A 23,680-nucleotide genomic window follows, 5' to 3' on the forward strand; every position below is an offset into this window, starting at 1 on the left:
TTTTGTTAGCTTTTTAGATTGGTTAAACTGGGACTTTAAAAAGAAACATTTTTTACCATTTTTTCCCTCCCAAATTGGCTGAAAGGGATGATTGTAACTCATTCAGGAAGCCTAAGCATAAAGCCTTAATTGTGAAACCTGACTGTATCCTAGTGTTCTTGGAGAGGATTTGGGGGGTACTTGTGATCTCAGCATGCACTTTTTTTTTCAATATTTCGTCCTCAATTTTCTGTTTGGAGGCACTAACTCTTGCTGGGACCATTCTTGTGATGGTAGAGGAGTCTGTGCCATCTGGGCTCATACAAGTACAGGAAAATAACCATTCCATCTATGATTCCAGTGGAATAAGGAAGACAATTCCTAAAATTCAATTTCAAGGTCTCCATGCCTGTGTGATAATGCTGCAATATGCTCACTTATGGATTTGTCGCTATACCTGACTCCAGGCGATTGTACAGCCAGGATGGCCTGATGGCTAAAAGTTTGCAATTTGAGTTTTTAAAAAAAAATGGTAAATGAATTACTTAACCTCACCATACCTCACTGAAATTTTGTATGAAGCTGAAAAACTATATTTTACTCCACTTTTTTAAAATTGGTTTCCGCGGGCCACGTGCCAACGCTGGTTGAGTGGAAGGAAGATGGCTTACGTGCTGCCAGAGTTCTACCAATCCAGCTAAGCAATGGGCCTCTAAGAAGTGCACAAGAGAAACCTGGGTTGACTATTCCTCCATGTGGGAAGGGGTGCGCACTGCAAAGGCTTGTGCACAATTCTGTGTTGTACAATATGAGAGAACTTAAAATGTATAAATTAAAACGTTTTGCTTTTACAGAACTTACAGAATACAGCAGTTAATGAGAAATATTACTTCTCTGAACAGCATTAGGACAGTGAAATGTGCTCCTGTATAGCTACTTGGACCAATTGTCTTCCCAAACTTAATTTAAAAAAAATATATTTTTGCCTTTTTTCTTTGCCTTGAATTACAGTAATTAATTTTTTTTTAAAATCTATCTTCAGTCTGGTTCAGGTCTTGAATTTTGTTTTTATCCATTTGCACATTCGTTATGGCTTGGAGCATTCAGCACTACCATGGAAGTGATTTTCTGCAAATTTCTAATGCTTAAGTATAATGAAATAGAATAAGAAATATAAAGAAAAGAGGACCTTTTCTTGCTTTACAGTATTCTTAGAATTATATCCAAAATCCAATCCAGTTACAATGTTTTAATTGTAGAGTTTAAAATCTATCCATGGCAATAAATGGTTTAAAGGCCTTTCTGCAATTTCATTACCACACAAGATATGCAGTTATAAAAAGTTGCTCCCATCATCATTGCATTTTAGATCAGATATTTCTTCCATTTAATGCTACTTAGGTGAGGACTTAATTGCTTCAGAGAGAGCAGCAGCACTGTGCAATGCCTGTGATTTGTCGGGAAAGTCTTTGTTTGTGCTACCGCATACGGACCATCTTGTAGGTTACATTATCAGGTAGGTAACTTGCATTTTTGACCAATTCCTCACTTGCTCCACCTCCATTCTAATAAGTTATCAGAGAGGTTTTCCTATAACCTTATTTTCGTACACTAGTTTTTAAAAAAAACTGTCGCATAAGCTGTTGTGTTTTCTTTAAATTGCAGTTAAGATTAAGTCTGATTCAAATGTTATATTTGGGTTAAACATTTCCTCTTGTTTTAACAATGCTGCATCCATCATGTGAAGAGCAACTCTAGACACAAAAGGCATCAAGGGGTATGGAGAGAGAGCAGGAATATAGTATTGAGATAGAGGATCAGCCATGATCATATTGAATGGCGGAGCAGGCTCGAAGGGCCAAATGGCCTACTCCTGCTCCTATTTTCTATGTTTCTATGTAACTCTGTGGACAGTTTTATCTGCAGAAGCTGCTGGACAGCTCTCTATTGAAGGCCAAAGGAGTCATACATGAGACAAAGGAAGACGGTTGTGTTTGTTGGGTACAGTGGCCAGAGGCTTGGCACTGGCCTGGCAATCCACAGCCTTTTGGGGGGAGAGTTCCGGATTTCTACTACCCATTATGTGAAAAAGTGCTTCCTGATTTCACTCCTGAATGGCCCGGCTCTAATTTTAAGATTAATTCCAGCACCAGAGGAAATAGTTTCACCGTATCTCATCCTTTTAACCATTTTAAACATGTCGATCAGATCACCTCAATTTTTTTTATACTCAAGCCAAGTTTATGAAACCTGTCATCACTATTTAACCCTCTAAACCTCGGTATCATTCTAATGAATCTGCGCTGCACCCCTTCCAAGGCCGATATACCCTTCCTGAGGTGTGGTGTCTTTGTGGTCTGACCAAGGTCCTATATAATTGAAGCATGACTTCCTCACCTGATGGGGGACCTCTGCCACGATGTTCCACTGCCACTCCGCACTGCTTTTAACCTGGTTGGGGTCCCTCCCGCAATTTTGTATTGAGGTTGATGAAGCTATTAAAACTTAGAATACCATTGGCTTTTTTTAATCTTGTGGTATAGAATATAAAAGCCAAGAGGCAATGATGAGCCTATATAAAACTATAAGACCTTAGAGTACTGTATGCAGCATTGGGCTTCACACTATAGAAAGGATATTTAGAGAGGGTACAATGCAGATTCCCAGGATACTGCCTTCTATGAGGAAATACAAATACGAAGAAAGACTTGGAAAAATTGAGGCTTTTTTCATTAGAACAACACATATTACAAGGTGATTTGATAGTGTTTAAAATTATGCAAGGATGGAACAGAGTGGTAACTGAGGGGTCAAGAACGAGGGGCCATAGACACAAAATTAATGTAAGAGATTTAGAACAAAGGGCAGGAGAAACTACTTTAACAGAGTTTTGAGGCTGTGGAATTTGCTTCCAGAGATGGTGGTTGAGGCATAAACTAGGTCAACATTTAAGATTAGATTGGCTGAGGGGATGAAGGGATATGGGAACAAGGTGGTAAATGTGGTTAGGATTATTTGCTCACGTGGAAGGTAAGTGCTGACATAGACTGGTTGGGCTGAATATCCTGTTTCCTGGTTATAAAAATACATAGCAGTTACAAGTGCAGCAAAGGCTCAAGGAAAAGGTCCACCACCTGCAGGGCAGCTAAGGATGGCCCATTAATGCGGCCTTGTCAGCATCTCCCATATCCTGAGATCAAATCAAAAATAAATTCAGTTTATATTCTGGCACTTTTCTTTCAGAATTCCACAATCTTGGGTCCATGTTTTTTTAAAATAATTAAAACTTATTGATTTTTTTGACCGGCTGCCTTTTTTTTAATTTAAAAAGGTTGTTTGGTGTTCATAAACCCATGTTAACTCTCCACTATGGTTTCTCAAACTGATAAACTTATCATCCAGAAATTATTATAGTTGTTAAAATTCAAATTGCCAGCCTGTTTGTGACTCCTATAATTCAACAGATTGCTTCATTAGAGATGGACTTTGCTTGCTGGTGTTTAGCTATATCAAATTTTAAATTTTTATTTGAATCAATTCTAGATAGCATTCTTTCACATTAAAAATACATATTGGTTGCTTTTGTTTTTTGCAGGTTAGAGAATGCTTTTTATGAGCATGCACAGACATATTATTACACAGAGATCCGGAGAGTTAAATCACACAAAGAATTTTTGAACAAAACAACTCATCAGGTAAATGTAGTTGAGGGGGTTGGGTGGGGGGGAGGGAGGGAGAGAAGTGTCCTGTAGTAACTAGTGCTCAGTCTAAATGCATAAATGCTAGTTTAATATCCAGTGCCCTGGGTTGGTGACTGATGTTTATTTTAATACTCCTATATAGATTAGTTTTTACTAAAAATGTATAGAGCACTAGATGGTTGGGAGTATTTTACAAAGCTGTAGTTCTGAGGCTAAACACAGCTCTGCACCAAAATTTCAAAACTGGGCCTGGACTCGGGAGAATTTTCATAGACTGTTAGAAATTACAGCACAGGAAGAAAAGATTTAGCGCTCTCTCCTACAACCCCATTCCCTCTTTCAAATGCATCACATTCCCTTTTAAATGATCTAGTCTCTGCCTTAATCACCACTTGTGGTGAAGCATTCCATGGCTTAATAGCTCTCAGTAACAAAACCTTTCTTCTCTCTTTTCCCCCTTGGTTCTTCTAGTGAGAATCTTCAGCCTCTATCCCCTTGTTCCTCATTTTTCCACCAGTGGAAACAATCTTTCACTATTTACCCATAGTAAAGTCCCCAGATTTCACTTGCCTCATTACTGGCTGCTCCTCTCTCGGTGCTGCTTCCACTCAGTGTTGCTGTTGCTCCCAGCCCTTCTCAGTCTTCCAATCCGCTGTCACTCTCACCACCGCCCAAACCCCAATATCCCGGCCCCTTCCCAGTCTCTCGATCTGCTGTCACTCTCGTCACCACGACCACCACCACCCTTGATTCCGGGTAACCAGCTGGTGGTGATACTGAGCCGGAGACTTTTCTGTGGTGGCAGCCGGTGATGTCATGGAGCGGCGGGGGCCACTGGTGTGACGGTAAATTTAAATGGCAAAGTTCTCCCAGCTGCTATCAGCAATGCCCAGGAAATTCATCTCCTGGCAACCCTAATTGTGACTGGAAGAGTATTCCAAGAGTTGTTTGTATTCCTTTTGCATTATAAAATTAGCTGTTTTGGAATGCTACAATCATTGTTCATTTTATATAAACGGCTTCAATTACAAATGGGAGATTTGCCATGGTGTTGCTCAATGGGTAGTCGGGTCTGGAGCACTTTTTGAGGAGGTGTAGTGTGTCTTTTTAAGGCCAGTGATGAAATGTTCCCTGTGAGAATTCAGATAATTGTAATTGAAGTCAATTAGAGGCCAGTAAATTGCAAACTTCAGTTCCAGCTCAATGGCTTTATTTTGTAAAAAAAAATTGCATCTATAATGAAATGGAAAACAAGATTATATCTTTTTCTTTTCTGCAGTATTAATGTAGGTTTGTTACTGTTGCTTAGACTCATGTTATCAAAGTGATTTGGGATTTATTACACTTCAAATAGCCAATTAAAACTCCTTGAAAATGATTAACATTAACAGTGTGCACTTAGAAATGAAAATCTATTCCCAGTAAGCAGTCCGTTGCATTGCACAGTCTGTAAGTCAAATGAGGTTTCATCTTTGTGATTTTAAAGAGTGAAAAATTCTCACTTTCTGGTTTAATCCACATGTGTCTTTTTATTTTTGATAGCTTTTATTTGTGAGACATCAGTTCAAGACTGCTTTCTTCAGTGAATTGAAACAGGATACACAAAATGCATTAAAGTAAGGCTTTTATTAATTGGTAATATTCTTAGTCTTTGTTAAATGCTTTCTTGTTTCTATTTTTATTGTCTGTCTGTCTGCATTGCAATTGACCTTAACAACAAACTCACTGGGGGAGGAAAAATGATTTCTCAATTTTTTTTTTTCATCATCCTTTTCTCCATTTCTAAAGGCAGTGACTTATGCATGAGTGGTAGTTTTTGGATGCTAGAAGGCCTCCAATAACTTACCCAAGTGTCTGTTTGTGTAAGCTCACATGGTGAGCTATTTGGGGCGAATGAGGGTGTTTCACAACCAAGGACGGACCAGTCCTCATCTGATGAGATAAAATATAACACGCTTTATTATTGCCATAGCTGAGTTTATTGCAGTCAGTACAGACCAGGGATTAAACTTGGGACCTTTTGGTTTTGTATCACTCATTACCATGCCAATCAGTACATTTAACTACTTACAAATCAGGGAAGCTTTTTGTTTTAATTACCTCTAAACATCATCTGCCTCTGTCTCTGTCCACTATAAACAGAAACATTTTCATACTTTGGAATAAGTGTAGGATGCTTAAGACACTAAATAGGTGGAGAGAACTAAACAGAAGCAACTATAATTTCTCAGTTCTGCTCAGTGAACAAACATTAATAAAAATGCATATCTTTTACAGAGCTTGAAGTGGAAATATCAGTTTTTCACTTTTTTATTTGTCAATTTGACCACTTGTTGCATCTTCTCTCCACTCTTTCTAGCACAATGCAAAATTGAATTGGTATGACTGAATGGTAGCCTGTGTATTGTAGCAGCGTTACATCAGTTGTGATAACTTGGCACTTGATATAACATTGCTTTCTTTTTTTAAAAAAACACTTGCTGAATGTGCCTTGGGTGTCTGTTTGTTTATTTGAAGGTGTCTTTATTTTCAGAAACTATAGAACTGCCTATAACCTTGTACATGAATTGAGAGCCCATGAGACCAACATGCTTGAAATCAAGACCATGGCTGGATTCATCAACTACAAGGTGATTACACAACTTGTTAGTTACAGTCATTGCACTATTCTGCCTCCATCGCCATAGCTGAATGTAATAGCTGCCATTAAGAAGTAATTAATATGTATCTAATACAGTAGTTTTGAAACTTTTCTGTCTGCTGTTCAAAGAAAACAGCTCTATCAATGTTGAAAACATTTTAGTGATATATAGCAACAAAAACAACATGCTTGTAAGTCACCAGGTGCAGAAAAGCTGAAATCTGATTACCTTTTGGATTCCTAGGCTTTGCGGAGCCTGTTTTGAAAACCTGGCATAAGTGACATAACAACTTTCATTGTTACTTGCCGGTACATTTTTAGGACTCTTAACTTTTATGGAACAATTACAAATTCTACAGTCCACCTACTGTTTTAGGAATGCATGCATTACAACATCAACTAGATGCACTTTATGAATGTGCTCAATTGGAAATTGTTATAATTGCTTTCATTGAAAATGAAAGTGAGTAACAAAGCATTCATAACATTGTTGAATAGAAGTAAAGTTCAGAGGGGTCATATTTTGCATTTAATGAGCAGTGTATCTCTAATCTCTATGAAAGATTTTTTTTCAAAAATACAATTGCTTCATAAATATTGTCTTCCCACCAAGCGCAACAAAATTTCATTCTGTGAAGTTTTGGCCATGAATCTGGTTTACGCAGTTAAGTTTTTTTTTAAACAAAAAGGGAGCACAAGTCCATCTATTCAGCTCATGAGTCAGGATTGATGTATTTCTAACACTAGTTTAAATGCTGCACCAGACCAAAATACAGACTCAGCAGTTAGGATCATGAACAGTTTGTGAATACTGTGGGTACCATAAATACCTTGGGCTGTAATTAAGTAGGACATGCAGTTTTCATTTGCTATCTGCTTCTGTTTCCCCAGATTTGTCGTTTATGTTTCCAGCACAATGCTCCATTAGATGCCATCGCTCAGTTCCGTAAACATGTGGATTTATGCAAAAAGAAGATAGGAAGTGCAGAACTGGCATTTGAACACACGGCCTGGATGTCTAAACAGTATGTTCCTGCTGACTTTTTAAATTCGTAATTGCGTCATGCCCCCTATGATTACAGCATGTTGTGGGTAGATTTATTTGGGTAACTGGTATGAGAGGGACACAACTTTATTTCTTTACCTGTGTGTTCCTCGTTTACTACTATTTTTTTTCTTATTGATGAAGCAATGCCACAGGATATCCTCTGGTAATTTATTTGTAATGCTTCCTTTTTTTTCCTTTGTAAGATTTCAAGCATTTGGGGATTTGTTTGACGAAGCCATTAAACTTGGTCTTACAGCAATTCAGACCCAGAACCCTGGCTTCTATTATCAACAGGCAGCATACTATGCACAAGAACGCAAACAACTGGCGAACCAACTCTGCAACCTTGATGTATGTAAAGTTTCCAAGAAAGGTGGAATTAAGCTATCTATGGTAGTTTGTGATCATTAATAAAATCACCTAATGTGTTCAAGTTGCATATTATTCCCTGGAATCTGTTTTGCTCTGCCATATTGAGTCATTTTCTGAATATCAAATTTGTGATTGGTTAGAATACAAGATTGAAAAGTTTTTTTTATTTATGCTGTTGCTGCTTATCTAATTGTCTTTGTGGGCGAGAGATCTAGTAACCATAAGAAAATAAATTATACAAGATTGCTTTGCTTAAACTAAACCTTTGGAAACATTTAAGTTTAAAGAGAATCCTGTTATAAAACAGCATGTACTGGAGAGAGAATTTCTCTGGCAGAACTTGACCGTGCATACTTATGACTTTACATAGACTGGTGTGTCAGTGGAATCGAAGCATAGTGCTTCTGTATTACTTAATGCTTGTAAGTTTAGACATATGCAATCCATAGTGTTTGCTTGTATCCTAAATTGCAATAGCTGTACAGTGCAACATTAATTATCCATGCTCCTGTTATCCATGTACTCTATTATACATGATAATTTGTGGATAATGGAAGACCAACAGGAGTCGGGGCTGTCAGCGATTTTGTTTTCCTTCACTTTAGCTTTGCTCCTGCTGACCAGATCAGCTAGCATTGACTCCACCAGCAAGATCGACCGCAGACACCAGAGGTGACCAAAAATATTCCATGATGCAAGCTATAACCCTATTCCCCCCCCCCCCCCCCCCCACACCTCTGACTTACACACCTGAGAACTAAAGGAACTATGCAATCACTTTCAGAATGCTGTCGCAACTTTCAGTTTACTGACCTCATTAAGCTGCCAATATGGCCGTTTAAAATGAACACCTGTATGAGCAGAATGCATATGAAGTTAGATTCAAAACTTGTTCCATTTACTCCTGCAGGAGTGAGTTTAAACAGCTACGTTAGGTATTGATTTTAAAGTCATCTCCACTGATATCACCATGGAGGCTGCCGAATAGATCAGTGTTGAGAGTTGAGGGATGAGGGATGAGGGAGCTCGTAGTTGGCCCTCAAAGGAGCATTTATGTCAGGCTGGTTTCTATGTGCTTGGAGCTGGCAGACTAATTCATTCAGCTGTTCCAGCACCAAATGATCTTGGCGGCAAGAGCAGAACAACCGAGGGGTTACAATCAAAATAATTTCATGAAGTTTTGACATGCAAACTGTGATCTAGGAAAATTGTAGTAAATCAGATAAATGATCCATCCACATGATAGAATTAAATTATGCTCTTGAGAAAACCTTCCAATTCTGAAAGGGATGGGACAATGCTCTTGTTTTCTTGAGGCCAACAGGTGGAGGGAGACAGGAATATTCAAACCTCAGGGTAGCAATTGTTCATACAGTTTGTGGACTTCGATTATTCACTGGGGACTTCCCTCTCATGGATAATCAAGGTTCCACTATATATGCACATGGCTGCACCTCTGTAGTTTTACTTGTTTAAGCAATGCTTCCAGCCCTAAGTAGAACCCATATATGTGTGTGTGACTGAGATGCATAATGATAGCCACACAGGAGTTGGAATTCTTTAGCCCAGTGTTCATAAATTGTTCTATTACACTGGGTCCATTGCCTTTTGTGGGATGTCTGCAGCATAACTGAATTTGATGCAACAAGATTGATGGGTCAAATGAGCTTTTCTTGTTTGGCAATTTAATTTTCCTTGTTACTTGAAATGTTTGACTGGATAACTTCTTGGGTATTTATTCTGTCATATTATGTTTATTCTTTGTAGCCCTTTACCACCTATCCTAGTCCTGACCCATTGGAGACTCCTGCTGGAGTACTGGATTTTTTTGGACAAAGACCTTGGAGGCAAAGTCATCAAAGTAAGGGAAAAGTTACAATCAAAGTAATTTAATGAAGTTTTGACATGCAAACTGTGATCTAGGAAAATTTTTATCTTGTGATCATAGTATGAATTCCTCTCATTGCACCTAATTGTCTAGTTTTAAATACATATGTTCTGGGCACTGATGAGGCAAGATAAGCGTGTTTGTTTGCTTGAGGCTGACCCAACTTGCTCACATTATCCAGTCAGCACTAGTTGTTGCGGTGTTAAATTATGTGTCACTCTTGGCCAAGACCTGTGCTAGTGTTGCTCATAATTTAGATTCTGAACACATTTTTATCAGATTTCACTGGTGTGCTCTGTCAACATGTTAAATCTCAAAGCTATACTGTAACTCAATCTGGGGAGTAGATCCAAGTTCATTCTTAAGAATAGTGCTGAGCTTTTATTTTTTATCATTTGGGCCAACTTTTAAAATTATGCATGGGAGATCAGGACCCCATTTTACACCTGAGCCTGCTACCTACCACTTTTCCATTATGTTGACAAAGTCTCAAACGAGAAGGATAGTGTGGGGAAGCATTTTATCATCCATACATTGTTGAATATCAAAAAGTGTTTGAAAATTCTACATTTTCTTTTGTTAGTCAATTCTTCATCTCCTGTTTTGGGTCTTGGACTAGCAAATGGCCCTGACATATGGCTCAATTGTATCGGAAAATGGTTCTGTAAAGAAATCTGAAATTTGGTCCCAGATGACCAATTTAGAGAGCATGCTGGAAAGAATCTCTACTACCATACGTCACTGCGTATCCAGCTGATACTTAAGGTTTCCTGGCCTGGATCAGAATTGGGATCATTTTCTGGCTTTAAAGAATGCTGGCTGCTGATCTTACTGAAGAAAGAACTGGTGCAAGTGTGAAATAATACTAAAAATTGCAGTACCTCAATAATAATATTATTGTACAATTGTTACTTTTAATAATGGGACTACTTCATAATGAAAATACACTCCACCCCAAACCAGTGGTATCTAATTAGAATTTAACATGTTACCAGTTGCACGGTGCTTGTTTTGCTCACAAAGTACTCTGGAAGTATTTCATCATTGATGGGATGATTTACATTTATTGTAATTTTAAGGAAGGAAGGGGAAAGAAACTGACAGGCCAATGTTGAAGTCTCAGTCAGCAACAGATGCTGTCAGGAGTTGAGGTGAGGAATTGTGGACAAGTTGGTCTAACATGGGTGTGTAGAAAACATCTGAGGGCATTTTAAGGAATACTGTCAATATTTTTCTAGAATGCAGAAAGCATGAGTTGGCAACAATTTTTAAAGCAGTAAAATAAGTTCTTTTAAGTGATGAGTAAATCAGCAGGTGATGACTATTCCGTGGATATACTTCACCTGTGTTTTCAAAAAGCATTTGACAAGGTCTTGTGGGGCTTTTCACGAAAATTAATGCTTATGGAATTCATAATAGTCCACATTACTGGACTGAAAACTGGCTCTGCAATAGAAAGTGATGAGAATCATAGAATTATACAGCACAGAAGGAGGTCATTCGGCCCATCGTACCTGTGCTGGCACTTTGGTAGAGCTATCCAATTAGTCCCATAGCCATGCAAACTTTTTCCCTTCAAGTATTTATCCAATTCCCTTTTGAAAGTTACTATTGAATCTGCATCCACCACCCTTTCAGGTAGTGCGTTCCAGAAGACAACAACTCACCGTGTAAACATTTTTTTGCCTTATGTCGCCTCTAGTTCTTTTGCCAATCACCTTAAGATTTAAGACATAGATTATGTCCTCTGGTTACCGACCCTTCTGCCACTGGAAACAATTTCTCCTTATTTACTCTGTCAAAACCATTCATGATTTTGAACACCTCTATCAAATCTCCCCATAACCTTCTCTGTTCTAAGGAGAACAACCCCAGCTTCTCCTGTTTTGACATAACTGAAGTACCTCATCCCTGGTACCATTCTAGTAAATTTCTTCTGCACCCTCTCAAGGCTTTGACATCCTTCCTAAAGTCCAGAATTGGACACAGTACTCCAGCTGAGGCCTAATCAGTGTTTTATAAAGGTTTAGTATAACTTCCTTGCTTTTGTACTCTGTGTACCTCTATTTGTAAAGCCAATGATTTATAATGTAGTTGGAAGCTCTGTATGGAGGGGATGCAGAATAGATATGTTTGAAGAACCGAATTGAAAGCTATAATAGACCAAAGCGGTTCTAGTCGTTACATGCATTGCATGGTCTTGTACATGCATTGCATGGTCTCGTACTTAGCTAGACAGGTATGGGTGGTACCAAATTATTTCTCTGGATTTTGTAGTTAGCCTGTCTTGCCCAGGGCAGTGAATACTAAAATTGCTCTGCGTCCTTGAACAGGGGTTTCTACTCCTGATCATCAACCAGTGACTGTTGGTAGTGAGTGGCTAACAGCCTAAGCAAAGAACCCAGTTGTGCTTTTGTTGACCGTGATTTTACAGTCTGTCAAAACTCAATCTCTAGGCTCTCACCTGAAGGTACTTGGACGAGGTACTGATGGCTACTGGTACCCGTATGAGCTTACTCACCGTGAACCTCAAGAGAAAACTTTAGGCAGAGAGAAATCTCATGATCAAAGACATTTCCTTTGTATTTGGGCCGTGCGTGTGTCCTTTGTGGAAAACTACCAATTGGAGTTGAATAGTTCTATTGAAGGGTTCAATCCCCAAACGTTAACCATCTTTTCTCTTTACAGGTGCTGACACCTGCTGTGTGTTTCCAGTGTTTTGTTTTTATTGGATTTGAATGGTGTGTGATTTAATAATCTGGAGTTTTGCTCAATTATCTTTGGTTGTGGGAGGAGTTTGGGGAGAAATTCTAGACAGTTTTTATCTTAAGTTTTTACCAAAGACTGGCACTTACATCATAATATTGAATGCTTTGATTAGAACCACAGATAAGGCAAATTATACATGGTCTATGGAAGGGAGGAAAGAGATAAGAAGAAACTAGAAATTCTGGAAATGTATAGGTGGTCAGTATCTGAAAGAAAGACACATTAGTATTTGGGATGGGACTCTTGATCAGAACTGATGTCTAAAGAAGAGCATCTCCAAGCAGGGGCAGGACAATCAACAAAGATCAAAAGTACAGATATGTTAACAACCTTCAAAAAGGTAGTAGGTTTATTTTTTTAAATGCTAGAAAAGGGTTGTATATTATTCAAAGCACATGATGGATATAATGTCTGCTAGATATGTACAATTTAAATTTGCTTCCCCTTTTTAAGGATAATGATGGTATGTTGAGTGTACTTTGTAGAATTTTTGAAGTGATAACAATGGGAATGAAAAATCTCCCAGAATTCCAAAAAAGAAAACATTCTGTTCCCTAGGCAATGGTGCTAGCCATTGGTTTTAAATAGGCTGCAATATAACTGAAGCCCAAATTTTGCTAATGTTGAAGCTATCCAGCTGTGATAGTATGACCACCCAGTAGGTTTCCCACTGAATTTCTTTCCAGTGCCACTGATTGTGGTTCCCATTTAATGGATTATAAACTATCTTATTCAGGTATTGAACCACCAGATCCTGAGAAAGAGAAAGTTGGCATTCTGGCACTTCAGCTCAAAGAAAGAGATGTTGACCACTCTGTAAGTACACTTGTATACTGATGTAGCTAACAATGAATTAACTATGATTTAAACAGAACACTTAATCTATTATACCTTATTGTGACTATTACCACTTTTCAGGAACTGATTATTACACTCCTGAGTAATGCAGTGGCTCAATTCAAGAAGTACAAGTGTCCTCGAATGAAGAGTCATTTGAGTAAGTAACACATACCAAACTCGATACTTCGGAACCATAGCTGGTTTATGTTTATCTTTTTGAGTATATCTTTTGAGTGGGTTATTTGCCTTTCTGAAAACATTTTATGTCACCATGCTGTTCTGTGTTTACAGTGGTTCAAATGGGTGAGGAGTATTATTATGCTAAGGACTACAACAAAGCATTGAAGTGAGTGTCTTAAATTATCTATATTGTATGTAAAATAAACTTAAAAGAAAACATCCTCACATTTTAATATAATTAAAATACCCTTAACTTTTTTGGACACTTTTGCAAATAACTGCACTGCTGCTGTATTTATGCCTTTTATGCTTTCAGTGCTGGTGTGGTATGCAATATAAAACATTTTTTCAGTTCACAACTAGTGACATCAGTTATTTCCAAAGGAGTTATTTTAAAGCATGATACAATGCAAAGACTATTTTAACTCCACCCTCAATATTGTCCAAGTAAGTTCAATTCAGCTAAATATCAGAAAACGTCCATCACTATTTAGACCCTATTTGTTTATTTCTAGCATCTCTCTCTAGTTTATCTGAGTGAAATATTAAAACTCAAGATTCTGGGAGTGCTTAAGTCCATTCCACTGGAAAGTGCATGGAGAGTATCATGACTTATTTTTCACTTGTCTCTTAAGTCATTGTTCTGAAGTAAAAGCTTGGGAGTTTTTTCTTGTGCTGTTAGAATTGTTAGTGTACTTAGAAACTAGGCCTTGAATGTATAGATGTAGTTAAGAACCCTAAACCTGCAAATGTTTACTAAATGTATTTAAATAGAAAATATTACAAATTGCTTTTTAATGTTCAGAAGGCATTGACAATAACTTTAAAAAAAGTGTGTGTGTGTGTGGTCTTTGAAACAAATGGAATTGAAAGGAATAATTAACTTTTACATAATGTCTTATGTTTTCATGATGTCTCAAAGTGCTTTATGTAGCAGCAAATCAGATTAATGACCAGTTAATCTTTTTAGGGTGGTTGATGAAGTGTCTGTTTGTGATAATTATATTGAAGTGCTGTACCAGTAGATGGGTTAATCTGCTTTTATGCTGGTGCTAGTGCCAAGAGGTCCTTGCTTTTGCAGTGTGTAACACAGGAAAAGTGCCACACAGTCCGTAGTAGGTACAGCACAGGAGGAGGCCATTCGACTCATTGTTCATGTGCCGGCTCTTTGAAAGAGCTGTCCAATAAATCCCATTCCCCTGCTCTGTCCCCATAGCCCTGTAAATTTTTTTTCTCCAAGCGTTTATCCAATTCCCTTTTGAAAGTTACTATTGAATCTGCTTTCACCACCCTATCAAGCAGTGCATTCCAGATCCTTACAATTCGCTGTGTAAAAAAAAATGTTTCCTCATGTTGCCTCTGGCTCTTTTGCCGATCACCGTAAATCTGTGTCCTCTGGTTACTGACCCTTCTGCCACTGGAAATAGTTTCTCCTTGTTTATTCCATCAAAACTGTTAATGATTTTGAACACCTCTACCAAATTTCCCCCTAACCTTCTCTGTTCTAAGGAGAACAACCCCAGCTTCTCCAGTCTCTTCACGTAACTGAAGTCCCTCGTCCCTGGCACCATTCTAGTAAATCTTTTCTGCACCCTCTCTAAGGCCTTGACATCCTTGCTAAAGTGTGGTGCCCAGAATTGAACACAATACTCCAGCTAAGACCTAGCCAGAGTTTTATAAAGGTTTCGCATAACTTCCTTGCTTTTGTACTCTATGCCTCTATTAATAAAACCCAATATCCCATATGCTTTTTTAAAACAGCCCTCTCAACTTGTCCTGCCACCTTCAAAGATTTGTGTATGTGCACCCCCTTTAAAATTGTACCATTTAGTTTATATTGCCTCTCCTCATTCTTCCTACCAGAATGCATCACTTCACTCTTCTGTGTTAAATTTCATCTGCCATGTGTCTGCCCATTTCACCAGTCTGTCTATGTTCTCCTGAAGTCTGTTACTATCTTCCACATTATTTACTACATTTCCAAGTTTTGTGTCATCTGCAAACTTTGAAATTATACCCTCTAGACACAAGTCCAGGTCATTTAATGTATATCAAAAAGAGCAGTGATCCTATTACTGATCCCTGGGGAACACCACTGTAAACATCCCTCCAGTCTGAAAAACAACAGTTCACCACTATCTGCTTTCTGTCCCCTAGCTAATTTTGTGTCCACGCTGCCACTGTTCCTTTTAATCCCATGGACTTTAATTTTGCTAACAAGTCTATTATGTGGTACTTTATCAAATGCCTTTTGAAAGTCCGTATACACAATATCAACTGCACTGCCCTCATTAACCCTCTCTGTTACTTCATCAAAGAGCTCAATCAAGTCAGTCAAACATAATTTTCCTTTATCCTGTTTAAATTGTGCATTCCATAGAATGTTAGCTACTATTATTCCTGAATTTAATTTTGTTATCGATAAGACAGGAGGATACTATACGTATACCTTGGGTAATGTAATGGTGGATTGAAAGACCGGTAGGAATTGCGCGAGAAAGTGCATCCCTACCTCAAAAGTCATCAAATGCTGCAGTCGCAATATTTCCATATCTTGAATATCTTTCCCCCGATAGGTTGCTGGATTACGTGATGTGTGATTACCGCAGTGAACGCTGGTGGAAGCTGCTCACCTTCATTTTGACCACTGCACTCCAGTGCGCTTACCTGATGGGTCAAATCAAAGATTACATCACCTACTCCCTGGAACTACTTGGCAGATGTATCCTTGCTGTTACAAAAGTAGTTAATATCATCATTAACACTGGTCTAAAGCTATTGTTGCTTGGTTCCCAATATTTTATTTTACAGGATATTCATATATTGGGCATCTTTTAATAATTTGATTAGCTTTCTAAGTATTGTGTAATAGTGAGCAGAGTTTTTCCTAATCCTTTTAATCTCTCCAGTATATCCTGAGATATGCAACCAGGGGTGCAGTTGAGAGGATAGACAGGCTATTGTGGTGATCGCCACAATTTCTGTCAGTGTAGCTCTAACCATCTAGTAGGAGTAGCCTGATGTGAAAAGTGCTCTGTTTTTGCTTCCTTTAGTCAGGTAGACAAAGATCTGCATCTCAGTTCCTGGGGAACTCAAAACCTCAAGTACAAATGTCAGCGAATGCTGAGGTTCAGCTCCAGATCTTCCAGTTTGCAGGATAGCATAGAAACTCCAGGCTGCCTGGCTATTTTTGCTTTAGTTGCCAATCATTTTAGTAACTAATATATCACTTGGTTGCTACCTCTTCAAATGGAAGGAAATACTCTTCTATACAAATGGAGCTGCCTTAATGGGTAGGCATTCCAAGTTCCATCTGGTATAAACTACAACTTGTCAAATTCTGTCACCAGCATCCTGTCCTGCTCTCTCCATAATACTCTAGAAGTGACTTGCTGTGTTCTCAGGAGCTATTGTGGGAAGTGTTTTGCCACTGGCTATTCTAGATCTGTTAAATGATTTGTTTTTCTTATTTAAATATTGAGCTGAATGCTAAACGTCAATTTATTTAAGTGAAAGATACACTGCAAGCGCACTTGAATCTTTTGCTATGTTTTTGTAAAAATTTTTTTTAAAATTCTTCAGTTCTCTCCTGAACTGCTGACTCTTGCTGGGGTCAAGTTCCATGGGTGCCAGATGCTCTTTGGTACCTCACTTAAGCTGCCATTCTTTGCGTGTGACCCTAGACATTGAGCATCAATAGGATATTTGACCACAAAGAGCATCACGCCAAGCCCAGTGCTATTCTCTCAATACTTCCACACATGCAGACTTTCCAGCAGAGGTCACTAGATAGCAGACAGAGACAAAACCTTATTTTATTTCTTGTTTTCTACTTTTAGGGTAGGTTGGGGGGGTGGAGGCAGGTGCGGTAGGGTTTGAGGCCATTTGTAGGCCCCCAACTGTTGTCCTAGTTAAGTTCAGGGAACTTGTTCTTATCATGGAATTACTGTCCTTTCCTTGCTTGAAAAATGGTGCCAATTTTAGATAATGCCTGATGTTGTTTTGAGGTTATTCCTTTACTGAAATAACAGCTTCCACACTGAGTGAGGAACAGAAATCTCGTATAGAAAAGAATTTGATAAAAGTGTTGATGGTTAGTATTTGTAGTAACAGGTTTTAAAAATCTTTTAAAAAGAAGAAAAAAATTACAGTTCCTACTTTCTTCATATATAGAATGAGAGCCCTGCTCCAGAGCCTGACTGTGACTCCAAGGCCATCAAAACTGCTCAGAAAGTGTGGGCAGATCGTATTTCTTTAGCTGGAAGTAATATATTTACTATCGAGATGCAAGATTATGTGCCATTTGGTAAGTTTTAAAAAAAAAATTAATTAGTCAAAATAATATATAGTTGATTATTTACTTTGACGGTGAAAACTTCTTTTTGCACAACTTTTGTGGCTTGAGTCATTGTCCTCTCCATTCTTCTTATCATTTCCCTTGTAGCAAGATTGTCTGTGCAGCATGGAATCATAGAAAGTTACGGTACAGAAGGAGGCCATTCGGCCCATCTAGTCTGTACTGGCCAAAAAATAACTATCCTGCCTAATCCCACTTTCCAACTCTTGGTCCATAGCCCGTAGGTTATGTCACTTCAAGTGCATATCCAGGTACTTTTTAAATATGATGCAGGTTTCTGCCTCTACTTCCCTTTTCAGGCAGTGAGTTCCAGACCCCCACCACCCTCTAGGTGAAAAAATTTCTCCTCAACTCCCCTCTAGTCCTTCTACCAATTACTTTAAATCTATGCCCCTGGTTATTGACCTCTCTGCTAAGGGAAATAGGTCCTTCCTATCCACTCTTGCTGCTGCTTATATCCACAGCACTTAGCATTTTCTTCTGAAATGGGGAAAGAAACAAAATGGGATATTTAAGTCTGCACAAAAATTGTGCATTTTTCCCATTCTGTGGGAGTTCTGCTTTGAAACCAACTGCATTTGTTCATTTTAGCACTGTGATTAATCCAGAAACTTTCTTTTAAGAAGCTAAGCACATGATTCAAACAAAAAAAAATCAGATTTGTTGCAGTGTTCCTTGAAATTAATGATGAGTGGGGGGGGGGGAAGGGGGGGAGGGGTTAATTCAAAAAGCAGACTTAAATACAGAAAGATTATATTACTTATTAAAAAATATGATTAGTGGAAATCTGGAACTCTAGCGATACAAACCTAGATGGGAAAGTAAGCTGTGAGGAGGATGCAAAGGGATGTAGACAGGTTAAGTGAGTGGACGAGTAGGTGGCAGATGGAGTATAATGTGGGAAATGTGAAAATATCCATTTTGGTAGGAAGAATAGAAAAGCAGAATTTTTTTTTAAAAAGGTGAGACTGGGAAATGTTGATATGCAGAGGGATTTGGGTGCCTTTGTACATGAATCACAAAGTTAACATGCAGGTATTGGATAAATATTTGAAGAGAAAAAATATGCAGGGCTACGGGGAAAGAGCGAGTAAATGGGACTAACTGGATTGCTCTTACAAAGAGCCGGTCCAGGCTCGATTGGTCAAATGGCCTCCTTCAGTGCTGTAACGATTCTAGGTACAGCAAGCAATTAGGAAAGGAAATGGTATATTAGCCTTGATTGCAAGAGGGTTGGAGTATAAGAGTAACGATGTCTTGCTGCAACTATATAGGGCTCTGGTGAGACCACGCGTGGAGTACTGTGTACAGTTTTGGTCTCCTTACCTAAGAAAGGAAATACTTGCCTTAGAGGTGGTGCAATAAAAGTTCACTAGATTGATTCCTGGGATGAGAGGGTTGTCCTATGAGGAGAGATTAAGTAGAATGGGCCTATATTCTCTGGAGTTTAGAAGAATGAGAGATGATCTCATTGAAATGTATAAACTCCTTGGAGGGCTTGACAGGGTAGATGCTGAGAGGGTGTTTCCCCTGGCTGGACAGTCTAGAAATAGGGGGCATAGTCTCCGGATAAGAGGTCTGCCTTTTAGGACCGAGAGGAGGAGAAATTTCTTCAGAGGGTTGTGAATCTTTGGAATTCTCTACCCCAGAGGGCTGTGGATGCTCAGTCGTTGAGTATATTCAAGACTGAGATCGATAGATTTTTGGTCTCTAAGGGAATCAAGGGATATGGGGATAGGGCGGGAAAGTGGAGTTGAGGTTGAAGATCAGCCATGATCTTATTGAATGCCGGAGCAGGCTTAAGGGGCCGTATAGCCTACTCCTGCTCCTTTTTCTTATGCTTTTATATCCCCCAAAAAGCTGTTGATGACAGGTCAATTGAAAATTTCAAAACTGAAGTTGATAAATTTTTGTTAGGCAAGGGTATTAAGGGTTATGGAACCAAGACTGGTAGATGAAGTTAAGATACAGATCAGCCATGATCTAAGTAAATAGCAGAACAGGCTCGAGGGGCTGAATGGCCTGCCTACTCCTATTCCTATGTTTAGCTTTTCCATTAAAAATACAGGGGTTTCCCGCTGTGCAGTTTTTTGTTATATTTTAACCCTCTCATTGATTTTTGTTAAGCATGAAACATCAAATTTGTGCTTGCTCACTGAGCAAAGCCAGTGTTTGTTTCTCTCGTTCTTATATCTATCTTTGCTTCCATAAAGTTGAATGTAAAGCCCGTTTCCTGGCACCAAGCTTCCATGTTGATGTCCCTGTGCAACTCCATGTATACCTCAGAGCTGACTGCCCTCATCCATTCAGATTTTCGAAGCTCTGTGTCCGTTTTAACAACCAGGTAAGGGAACTGTAGATGTGTTCTAAGGTAAAGATTATCTGCCTGTAAAGGCAAGATTTTCACCCGAGTGTTTGCTTGGCACAGTGGGAGCACTCTTGCCTTTGAATCAGAAGATTGTAAGTTCATAGCCCACAGTAGGACTTGAGTACATCCTCTATGTAGGCTGGTGATTCAGTGCAGTGTTGAGGAAGTGCTGCATTATTTGAGGTGCCATCCCTTCAGATCACAGCATCTCAGGTGAGGCCTTAAGCTGAGCACCCATTAGCTCATTCCAGTGGTTCAGGTGGACCTTAAAGATATCACGGCACTATCAAAAAACAGGGTGTTCCCAGTGTCTTGTCCAATATTCCTACTGGAAAATGTTAGGGAAAAAAAAATCACATCTCAAATGCCTAAAGCACTTGCGTACAAATGCTCAATAATCTTGTTGCTGTTTCTGGGACCTTGTTTTGTGCAAAATTTGCCTACAAAACAGTTGACTGCACTTCAAAGCACTTTGGGACATTGAGATGTGATGAGGCAAGTTTTTTTTTAAACTAACATTTGCTAGTAGCAAAATGCCACATGGATTTTTGATAATTCAGTTTGGTAAAGTTCAGTTTACTACAATGATTTAATGGGTAAATAAACTGTGTCATGGCTTTGAGATAAACAGACCAGAAGATTCCAGTTTTGATCCCTGCTGTGTGATTAGCTAACCTTCATCAGGATAGTGCTGATGGTTCTACAGTTTCTTTTAAATCCTTGAGATAGGAAGAGAAAAATTAGTCAAGTCCTGACTGCTTCCCGACACTCCAAAACCTAGGCTCAAATGAAAAATGGCTTCTTGGGTAAAGTACTAGGGCTGATGGAACCATACCTTGAAGGCAGATGTCCATTACATAGCTGATGAGGAATCTACGACTCAGGACCACAATTGCTAGAAGCTGCTACTTGGAGGGATAGAGCTGTGGTCCAGGATTCCTCCCATTCTGCTCCAGAGAACGGTGCAAACAGAGTTCTACTGGTAATCTGTGTGGTTTTACCTGGGTAAGTTCCAGCAGTGCCCCTGCATACACTTGGGTGGGGGAAAGTTCCCATGCCTTGGCTCTGACAACCTGTGCCTAAGGTGTGTCTGAAATAGAAACTGAAATTGCTGGAACTATACCCAAAGGATATACACCCAAAGTATTATAACCTGTCTTGATTCATCTTTACAGATGTTGACTGACCTGTATATTTCTGGCAATTTGTTTTTATTTTAGACTTCCACCATTTGCAGCTCTCTGAACTTGGGTTTGGTGGGATATGACCCTTTATGTGTACTCCATATTGGGCAAACACAAATTCTACATATATAGGCTTCTCAGTGGGAGACTACTAAACGTAATTTCTGTATGTTGGACACCTGACCAAAACCAACCTGAGCACTGTTCTCGAATATTAGAGTGGACCTAATTGTAATCACTAGATTTTGTTATTGACTTATTTATATATTTTTTTTAAGGAGTACAACCAGTACTGTGTAGTAGAAGAAACCTATCAAACATCTGACATCTTAGAAGGCTCATCACAGGGGACCATGTGCTTAGTTCCTGGTAAAACCAGGCAGTATGTGTTCAAATTTGTTGCCAGGACTGAAGATGTTGGAAAGAAAGTGGAGGTAAATTTTTATGTCAGCCTTTTTTTTTCAGTTTGAAACATCTCTGGTTATGTTGGCACAGTTACACTGCAATATATTTTCTTGCAACTAGTGTATAGTTTATGGTGAAACTTTCATTTTTTTCCTGTATGTTATGTATAAAAATTTACACAACAGGCTGTTAGAACCCTATATATTTTGATTGTCTATGGCAATAGTTTTATCTCTTTAAAAATTGCAAGATTGATTTGTATTGACCTTTGACGAAAAAATAATTCCAAAAATCTTCATAAAAGCAATGGTTTGCAGAACAAGTTGTGATACTAAAATCTGAGTATATTCTGTCTGTCTGTGCTATTAGATCACTTCTGTAGATCTGGTCCTTGGTAGTGACACTGGCAGGTGTGTGATACTTAACTGGAGGGGTGGAGGAGGAGACGCTGCATCGTGCCAGGATGCCTTGCAGGCCACTCGATCCTTTAAACGACGACCAAAATTGCCTGACAATGAAGTATGCTGGGACAGTGTTACAATACAGGCAAGCACCATGTGAGTATAAGAGAAGATTAGTTTGTTAATGAAGTTGCTCCAGCGACAGTACCTTATTCACAGTTTAGATGCTGCTAATATTTGTCATACTATGTCAGAGCAGTAGTATTAATCCACAAATTGCATTCCCATAGTTGCGTTGTAATTCTCTGAATTACAGAATTGACCTGACAAATTTGCTGAGAGAATGATTTGGTTAGAATAAATTTATCATGCAAGCAGAGAAAAAAATGAGTCTTAACCTGAAGGTGTGATTTTAGTGTGAACATAGTTAGTATGGAGGTGAACTTGTGGCTGTTTAGAGATAATTTGCTTCCAGCTCAGCAGCGTAGGGGTGCATTTTCACCATTTTTCCGGGGTTTCTCTGGCTCTTCGGCAGGTTATGGTGGATGGGTAGAAGATCCCCCCCCAGAAATTCACCCCTATGTATTTTGTAAGTAAACTGATCGCCATAATCTCTGTTCTGTGTAGAACTGTTTTGGAGCTTAAAATGCTCACTTCTGTCAGTGATGGATTGCTTACAGAATTTTTCTCTTTGTAATTGAAGGGTGATTTCTCGAGTTCCAAGAATTTCAGTACAGCTGCGACATGAACCCCCTGCATTGACCAATGAAATGTATTGCTTAGCAGTTACAGTTCAGTCACAAGAGGCTACTATTGCAAGAGATGTCAAGCTCACAGCAGGTTTAAAACCAGGTATGCATATACATGTGATACACTGGGATTTCTTTTATGAAATTTATGCCTGTAATGAGATAAATAGTATAGGGCATCAATTTGCACTCTGATTCAGGTACTTCACTTCCACAAAAGTAGGTGACTCAATAGGCTAGTGCCATGCCAACTCCAGTATAACAGCTGGAGTTGACTTATCATCCTGGAAACCAAAGTGTGTCATGAGTTTTTAAAAAAAAATATAAAATTGCTTTCTATATACCTTCTGGAGTCCAACCCCTCTTAGGACTGTGCACATTTGAAGCTAGATTGAACGCCACGCTAGGTATTCTGGTTTCATTTGAAACTTTGAATGCTACTGCACATGTACATACTTATGAGTGCACTGTCATGCAACATTAACCATTTAACCTGGGATTTGGATCAAGAATGAATAGCAGCGCAGAGCAGATCTCTAATTCTAATTTATTTTCCTAATTCCACAAATGGAAAGATGTGGTCATCAGAGCAATTTTCACACCGTGCAAGCATTTAGTATAAGAATAAGATTACAATAGTTGGGTTCATCATGATCTGATGTGGTTCAGTTCAACAGTTGCTGAGTGACCAGATGACATTGAGTAATCATAGCTAATAGCAACCATATACTCTCCACTAAAGTATAATATTATGATTTCTGACTTCTTGGGAAATATTTCCAATTTTGCATCAAAGTT

At 38.8% G+C, this 23,680-nt stretch overlaps 1 protein-coding gene across 1 annotated transcript in view; it reads left to right on the plus strand.

Moving 5' to 3' along the window:
* Nucleotides 1–23,680, plus strand: part of trappc11 (trafficking protein particle complex subunit 11) — a 62,134-nt gene that overhangs the window by 19,835 nt on the left and 18,619 nt on the right. The window contains exons 5-21 of the mRNA XM_067982547.1: nt 1,381–1,495; nt 3,575–3,674; nt 5,223–5,296; nt 6,214–6,310; nt 7,213–7,346; nt 7,573–7,720; nt 9,509–9,602; nt 13,135–13,214; nt 13,317–13,395; nt 13,530–13,584; nt 15,995–16,140; nt 17,450–17,511; nt 17,592–17,724; nt 19,989–20,119; nt 21,606–21,761; nt 22,102–22,289; nt 22,837–22,985. Of these exons, the coding sequence (XP_067838648.1) occupies nt 1,381–1,495; nt 3,575–3,674; nt 5,223–5,296; nt 6,214–6,310; nt 7,213–7,346; nt 7,573–7,720; nt 9,509–9,602; nt 13,135–13,214; nt 13,317–13,395; nt 13,530–13,584; nt 15,995–16,140; nt 17,450–17,511; nt 17,592–17,724; nt 19,989–20,119; nt 21,606–21,761; nt 22,102–22,289; nt 22,837–22,985 (1,941 nt within the window). The remainder of the gene's footprint in view (nt 1–1,380; nt 1,496–3,574; nt 3,675–5,222; nt 5,297–6,213; nt 6,311–7,212; nt 7,347–7,572; nt 7,721–9,508; nt 9,603–13,134; nt 13,215–13,316; nt 13,396–13,529; nt 13,585–15,994; nt 16,141–17,449; nt 17,512–17,591; nt 17,725–19,988; nt 20,120–21,605; nt 21,762–22,101; nt 22,290–22,836; nt 22,986–23,680) is intronic.

This window comes from Heptranchias perlo, chromosome 4, assembly GCF_035084215.1.
Source record: "Heptranchias perlo isolate sHepPer1 chromosome 4, sHepPer1.hap1, whole genome shotgun sequence".
NCBI lineage: Eukaryota > Metazoa > Chordata > Chondrichthyes > Hexanchiformes > Hexanchidae > Heptranchias > Heptranchias perlo.